This window comes from Psammomys obesus, unplaced genomic scaffold (assembly GCF_907164565.1).
Source record: "Psammomys obesus unplaced genomic scaffold, mPsaObe1.curated_primary_1811, whole genome shotgun sequence".
Lineage (NCBI taxonomy): Eukaryota > Metazoa > Chordata > Mammalia > Rodentia > Muridae > Psammomys > Psammomys obesus.
The window spans coordinates 18,726,353-18,734,680 of NW_026596079.1; the positions used below are offsets into that span (position 1 = coordinate 18,726,353).

The 8,328-nt window shown below is 39.3% G+C and overlaps 1 protein-coding gene across 2 annotated transcripts in view; it reads left to right on the top strand.

The window, feature by feature from the left end:
* Atad2 (ATPase family AAA domain containing 2) overlaps nucleotides 1–1,848 on the top strand; it is a 50,168-nt gene extending 48,320 nt beyond the window's left edge. Inside the window, exon 28 of one of the 2 annotated variants that reach the window (XM_055626745.1) lies at nucleotides 1,253–1,848. In XM_055626745.1, coding sequence (XP_055482720.1) covers nucleotides 1,253–1,297 — 45 coding nt within the window. In that variant the 3' untranslated portion in view covers nucleotides 1,298–1,848. The remainder of the gene's footprint in view (nucleotides 1–1,252) is intronic. The other variant, XM_055626746.1, reaches the window with a different exon arrangement.
* The last annotated feature ends 6,480 nt before the right edge of the window (nucleotides 1,849–8,328 follow it).

Consider the following 8,328-nt stretch of genomic DNA (forward strand, 5'->3'; position numbering starts at 1 on the left):
ACACCAGGCTGGCTGAAAACTTACATAACTGTCTGCCTCTGTCTCCCAAGTGCTGAGATTAAAGGTGTGCACCACCCTGCCTGGCTAACTTGAAACATTTTATACTCTTTTTTTCCATGTAATATCTTCACTAAAAAAATTTTTTTTTTTTTTTGTTTTGTTTTTTGTTTTTTGTTTTTTTGAGACAGGGTTTCCCTGTGTAGCCTTGACTGTCCTGCACTCACTTTGTAGATCAGGTGGCCTCGAACTCATAGAGATCCACCTGCCTCTTCTTCCTGAGTGGACTTTTTTTTTTTTTAACTTAGAAGAATTTGAAGACCAACCAAGATGTGGTGACACACTTCTAATCCCATTATGTGGGCATAGGCAGAGGAGCAGTATTCAAGGTCATCTTCTGCTATGTAACATGTTCAAGATCAGTTTGAGCTACATAAAAGTCAAAACAAAAACATAAAATAAAGGCTATTTTTATGTAAAGATTATAGATTGTTAATAGAGATAAACAAGCTCGGTGTATCAAGTCTAGAAAAAATATGTAACTTCTTTTCAAATAGCTTTTTTTCCCTAAGATAAGTATTTAAAGTGGGTATGTCTGTGTATGTACTTCTGTAATCCCAGATTTGGGAAGCTGAAGTAGAAGAATCACAAGTTTAAGTGGCTGGAGAGGTGGCCCAGAGGTTAAGAGCATTGACTGTTCTTCCAAAAGTCTTGAGTTCAATTCCCAGCAACCACATGGTGGCTCATAACCATCTGTAGTAAGATTTTTAAAATATTTGTTGGATGTTACTTAAATGTTAGCAGTCACCTATAAAATGTAAAATGTTATATGCCTGCCATATACCCACCTAGACTATTGGGGGCGGGGGGCTGTGCACATGTGGTGTTATTTATTTCGCTAGGATTTATTGTAGTGCGTGCTGTATGTCGAATATTATCGTTTACATTGTGTATAGTGTGCCAGGAACTGCAGATATTTACATGGATAATTAATATTTGGGGGAGGCCCTTATTTTTTTTTCCAGGATTTCTCTGTGTAGCCTTGGCTCTTCTGGACCCACTTTGTAGGTTAGGCTGGACTTGAACTCACAGAGATCCACCTGCCTCTGTCTCCCAAGTACCTCCCATGTGCCACCACACCTGGCTGATAATTAATATTCTTAAAAGTATTTGTTGAAAAGAAGAGCAATAAAAGTATGTTGTTTCGCTTTTCCAATATTGAAACTTATTGTTTTTCTTTTCTCTCTTTACATAGAAAATGGAGCAAGCAGTAGAAAACTTCAATTATTCCAGATCATGATGTCAGTGCATCAAGTATTTTTATATTCAATTCCTATTTGTCTTCAGATATATCTACATAACTGATGCAAGATAAGATGAAATCTTGCATCTTCAAGAAAAGATTAAAACAGTAAAAGTATTTTAAATTTCTGATATTTATGTAGTAAGATAACTGATAACTCTTGGATGTTTGAGCAAAGCACTGTAACAATAGTAATTGTTTGGCTAAATCTTAAAGCTATTTTGATAATTAATGTTTTGAAACATTTAATAATTTAGTAGCATTGGAATTTTTTGTTGTTAGCTGCAGCACTTTTAATTTTATCCTCCCTAATAAGTTTTTGTATCGGACTAGAATTTTATCTGTTGTATTTTTGCCATCTTTGTTTTTGTTTTTCTTTAATGCCTTTCTCCCATCTGTTAAAATTCAAGTTGTAATTTTCAAGAGGTCCTCAATACAATTCTGTACTTAATATAAAGGATAAGCATTTTTGTAATTCTAATTTGGTTTAATAAAGATTTTAAAATGTATTGTTTACTTTTGTAATTAAAAACACAACAAATATATTAGTGAGAAGTTTTTGTATTTGACAGCTGTTTATCTTTTTACTAATTGTATTTAGGTTACATCTTATAAATACTTTTTATATACATATATATGGCTTTAAATATAAATTTTGTTACTGATACCAAAATACATTTCTCTTCTATTTGAATCCATTTTGCTTCCATACAGTATTCAGTGGGACATTCAAGCCTCTGCTTTCAAATAGCATCTTTTTTGAAAGCTTGTTAAAAGGAATAGAGAGTAGCAAATAAAGTGAAAGGCTGTGGGGTTTGTTGGTGATGACCATGTTCATATTACTGGAGATAATGTACAAGTTGACTGTGTACATGCGTGAGTGTGTGCATGCGTGTATTTGGGATCTCAGCAGTTGAGGCAGAAACAAGAAGATCGGGGAGTTCAAGGTCATTAGCTGCATAGTAAGTTTGAGGCCAGCCTGGTTACTTGAGACTGTCTCAAAAAAAGCAAATAAATAAGCAGAAAGGGTTATGCTTGGTATTTTTTTATTGAAGTTCATTATAATTTATTTCAGATGTATCCTTTCATTGTACATCTTGTATAATAAATTTTAAAGTTGAAAATTTACTTGTTTCTAATTCTTCAGAAAAATATTGTGTGAGTGTGTATGTGTCATAATACACATGTGCGGGTCAGAGGATAAGTCTGTGGCATCTCCTTCCACCTTTATGTGAATGCTAGAGATGAAACTAGGTCATTAGGTTGGTGTGGTAAGTACCTTTACCTGTTAGGCCATCTTTCTGCCTCCTCTTCAGTTTTTAAAATCTTACTAACGATAGGGCAGCCAAGCACTGTGGTGTTTACTTGTTTAATCTCAGCCCGTGGGAGGTTGGGATTGAGGAGGGTTGCCTCAAGTTCAAGGCCAATCTTGTCCTTATTTTGGGACAACAAAGGCTACATAGGCATCAAACAAAAAAGTTAGCTCAGTGTAAAACAAATACAGATGTTCTTTTGTATATTAGTGCATACATTAAAATGCTGTTGGCCTGCCAGGTACATGGCAAGTGTCTGTGGGCCTGGGTACTCAGGAGGTTGAGGCAGGAGAATCACTTAAACAGACCAGCCTGGAAAACAGTAAAATCGTGTGTAGGTGTGTAAATTACCATTGACACTGGAGTGTTTATGTGGTTGCATTAATTCTTTAGAATGACTTTTCTGTGACAGATTTTCAAAGTGACAAATCTGTACTCCAAAGTAGATTTCAAAAACCCTGTTAAAAGTCCCAGGTAGAATGGTAACTTTTTTTCTTGTTAAAAAGGTACCACAATACCTAGAATAATTAAGGAATTAATTCATCTACATCTGAAAGAAAAAATAGAGTTGCAACTTACATAGAAATTTAAAGGTAAACCATTGAGTGAATTAATCACTGTAAGAAAGCAGGTAAGACTCACCTATGTTTCTATACATTGCAATAAGTAATCAAAAAAAGAAGTTAGGAAGTAATTCAGTTTGATCATTTTCTATGACAAAATACCTGGGAATTAAAAAAAAAAGGAAAGCTTTATTTTGGCTCCCCATTTTAAAGTTTCTAAGCGATGCTTACTTGGCTCCATGGCTTTAGGGTCTTAGGAAAGCTGCTCACCCAGTAGTCATGCCCTTAGGGCATACCTGAAAGCATTGTACACGCCCAGGGAGACAGATACGAGACTGCCTCAAAACTCATACTGTGTGCTTTATGTAAAGGAATCATTTTAATTGCTATATTTTTGTTTTTTAATATAATTTATTCACTTTGTATCACTGCTTATCACTCCCTTATCACCCAATCCTACCCTCTCTCCCTCTTCCCCCTCTATGTTGCTCCCCTTGTCCATTGATAGGGGAGGTCCTTCTCCCCTACTCTCTGACCCTAGTCTATCAAGTCTCATCAGGACTGTCTGGATGCCCTTTCTCTCTTGGCTAGTAACCCTGAAAGACTCAACCCAGCAGAGTATTGAAGCAAATGCAGTGACTCAGAGCCAAACACTGGGCAGAGTGCAGGGAATCTTACGGAAGAAGGCAGAGATAGAAAGACCTGGGTAGGACAGGAGATTCACATGGAGACCTACAGAGCCAAAATATCTGGGCCCAGGCACCCTTGCAGAGGCTGAATCAACCAAGGACCATGTGTGGAAAGGACCTAGAATCCTGCTCAGACGTAGTCCATGGGCAGCTCAGTCTCCATAGGGATCCCTGCTAAGGGAGCAGGGACTGTCTGTGGTAAAGGAATCTTTGTGTAAAGCCAACCAGTGGGTTGTGTGTTCTTGCTGACCCCTGGCGGCCTAGGAATGCTGAGTATTCTGGAAGGTACTCCTCTTTGAATTAGTCTACTGGTTTTTTTTTCTCAAGTGCAGACCAGGATTGTGAGCTTTTGAGGTGATCAGGTCATAGTTTCTTACTGTCAAATCTGAGTTGATTGATCTTTTTTAATGTTTTAAATTATTTTATTTTACTTATATTGGTGTTCTGCCTCCATATGTCTGTGTGAGGGTGTCAGATCCCCTGGGACTGGAATTACAGACAGTTATGAACTGCCATGTGGGTGTTGGGATTTGATCCTAGTCCTTTGAAAGAGCGGCCAGTGCTCTCAATCACTGGGCCATCTCTCCAACCCTGAGTTGAATTGACCTTGATCACTGACAGTGTTTCTCAAGACTTTTGCTAAGAAATTACTTTTTTCCCTCTTGCTATCCTCTGGGAGGATAATATTGAGGTTGTTTACATTTCTGTGGAATCCAGTAAGCACTCTGTAAATTCAATTTATCTTATTTTATATTCCCGTTCGCTACATACAGCACATGTTTGACAGAACATTTTGTTGCTCAAGTGATACAGTTGGAAGATTGCAACATGCTGGATATGTTCCAGAAGTGAAAGCTCACTTAGAGTAGACTAATCATTAGGAGAAGATTGCCAGTGACCTGAAATTACTTGTTACCTTATCTTGATCTTAGTAGCTGTAAGCACAACTATTTCTACCATTCATTGCAGCAAAATGTGGTTATGTGGCAAATTGTGTCCAATGAAATACAAAGGAAAGTGCCCAGTCTCTAGGAGAGCCCTGGTATCCAGCTATGTGTATTAGTGTGTGTGGAATATTGTCTAAGACTCTCAAAAGCAGTCTTGGATTATGAGAAGATCTTAAGGCTGGAACTTGGGTTCTTATTTGTAAAAGAAGGGATGGACTCTCACTCATGACGTTAGGAGATCACTGTTCAAACTCTTAACTGCATCTAGACTTCTTCAAATAGTAGACTTCCTTTTTTAATTCTCCGGTAGGTCTGTTATCAATAATGAAATGTATTTCTCAACCAGTAAAGGCACAGAACTGAGTTGAAAACTTTCTGTTGTGTGAATTAAAGTGAAGGCCTCACACAGGCTAAGAGTTGAGCACATAACCTGGGGACCATAATTTGGATGCTCAGAGTCTGAAAGCATTACTCATCATCTGCTGCTTTTAGAAAATAAAAGTTGGGAGGTTTCAGAGCCACGGAGCCTCTGAACACGTAGAAGGAAGCGTGATCCAATGTACTAGTCAAAAGCTGTCCTGCCAGAGTAACAGGCTGTACCACAAGAACCACATGGAAGCAATCGGAGGCTTTTTTTTCCTTTTTAATTTATTTTTTATTAATTTATTTCATATTTTACATCTTAACCAGAGTTTTCCCTCCCTCCACCCCCTACCTCTTCCATCTGCCCCCACCTCCTCCTTCCCCATCTGTTCCTGTTTCCCATTAGGCCTCCCAAGACATGGCATATCAAGTTGTAATAAGATTAGGCACCCCCCCTCACATTAAGGCTGGAGAGGGCACCCCAGTAGGAACACAAGGGTGACAAAAGCATGAAAAACAGCCCCCTCCTCCCTCTGTTAGGAGTCCCACAAAAACACCAAACTACACACCTGTAACATATACAGAGGGACCCCTACAGGCTTCCTGATTGTCAGTTCAGTCTCAAGGAACCCCTCTGAGTCCAGGTTTGACAATTCTGTGGGTTTTCTTGTGGTGTCCTTGACAAAACCAGATAGATGCAGTGGCTTTTTTCTAAGGGAAAGTTTGGTCAGACTCACCTTGGGGACAGTGCACAGTGAAGACTTTTCCAAAGTTGTAAAGTTAGGTGCCTAAAAATTGATAGGGATGTTGGCAGTGACAGAAGGGCTGGCTGGTTTCAGATCTGACTTGAATACTGGGAATGCCTGGACTTTCCAGTCATACATGGGAGGCAGCAGAAAGCGGTCTCATGGTTCCCAGTTTACACTTATTCCACAGCCTCAAAATGGCCCTCTCTGCCACCACCATGTTTGTCCTAATCTCTAGCATCTGGAGTGTTGCATTCCTTGTCCAGGTGAAAACCCTTATGACCTGAACATCAGGGGAAGTCCGGTTAGCACTGGATCACTGGAAAGTGTGTTTTGAAGAATATCCTCATGCTGAGAACAACTCTTTCTTCTGCTGGACCATTGCAGAAATCAGTTGTGATTCTGTTCTGGCCTGCTAAATTCTATTGATTGTATTGAATGTTGTAACTTTAGAACCGGAAGCCAAGCATTAGTTTTACCAGTGATATGTGTGTTTGGTATTTTGGCCATTCAATATCCTTTAGATTTTTGTCGTTTTTTTCGAGACAAGGCTTCTCTGTGTAGCTTTGGCTGTCCTAGACTCCCTTTGTAGACCAGGCTGGCCTCGAACTCTCAGAGATCCACCTGCCTCTGCCTCACCTGGCGCCTCGTGCTGGGATAAATCATATATAGAAGCAAAGCTAGCTTAGTAATCATTCTCATGAATTTGAGATACATACCTTAGTATACACACACTCAAACATAAACACATATGCACATATGAACATTCACTATACACCTACACAACACACACACACACACACCACATACATGCACAAACATGCATACAGTCACTACACACATACATACATCACACACATACCACAAACACACAGAAATGTAAAGAAAAAATTAAAAGCAGAGTAGGAGAGGCTGGAGAGATGGCTCAGCAATTAAGATCACTTGTTGCTCTTCCAGAAGACTTGGGTTCAGTTCCCAGGGCCCACATGGTGACTCACACCCATCCATAATTCCAGTTGCAGGGGATCTATCTGGCGCTCTCCTGACCTTCAAGGGTACCAGACATGCATGTGGTACACATTGATACATGCAGGCAAAATACTCATACACATAAAATAAAAACGTTAAGATATTATTTTTAAAGCAGAGTAGGATCTAGTCATCATTCTTTCAAAAAGATAAAAAAATCATTTTTAGTACACTTTCAGAAACCATTTTTTTTTAGATTTATTTTATTTATTATTTATACAATAGTCCTCTTGCACGTGTGCCTGCAGGCCAGAAGAGGGCACCGCATCACATTATACATGGTTATGAGTCACCGTGTGGTTGACTGGGAATTGAACTCAAGACTTTTGGAAGAGCAGCCAGTGCTCTTAACCTCTGAGCCACCTCTTCAGCCCTAGAAACCATTTTCACTAAAGCCTTATTCTAAGGCTATGAAAGGATCAACTATTGGCTACCTTTGCTTATATTTGTTTGCATAGTAAGCATTCTCATAAATTTGAGATCTATCTACTTAATTGTATTATATAAGCTTTATACACTCAGTCTGCAAAATGACTGCAGAAAGGACTGGAAGGTTTGAGGTACTTATTTCCCCTATCTTTGAAAACAAGAACAAAATATAGAGAAAGTCTATGCATAAATAGTGATGAGGGCAGAGAGCAGCTAATTTGCTGGCTAACAAACGGGTGGGTTTTATTTGGTTTGTGATTTTTTTAGGTACAAATTAACAGAAATTCTCTCATGCCAACTTTAACAGAAAGGACCATATCTGAAAAGATGGTTGGAAGAAACCAAACCATCTTTGGTGGAAGAGAATTGGGGCTCCTCCAAGTCATTCGAGACTCTTAAAATAGTTGTCATTAGTGTGCTGACAGAGCTGAGCCATTCAGGCTTGGTGAGTCTGTTGTAAACTGAAAATCCTATGTGCCTCAGGGCTCAGTTGGTAGCGTGAATCGAACCCTGGCTTCGATCGCCAGCCCTGTACACACCTGGAAACAGGGACACACTTGTAATCCCAGCACTTGTGAGGTAGAAACAGGATCAGGATTTCAAAGTCATCCTCCTGAGACCCTGTCTCAGCCAATCAATCAACCAACCAACCAATCAATCTATCAATAGCTCCCCCACACAAAAAAATGGATTGGTCCTAATGCCCATGTTCACTTAGCTTCTGTCCAGAGGTCAGTGTTGCGTAATTTCGTCTATTCTGTGTGAAACTCAGATCATAAGAAAGCGGGAGCCCAGAAACTAGCCCAGGGGTTTTCTGTCACAAACATCAAAGCCACAATTCACCGACACAATCTTCAGTGTGCATTTGTGTCAGCACACACAGTGAAGTCTGACCTCATTTGCAGTCTACACTCCATCTATTAATATTTAAAAAGGACTCGCGAGGCTT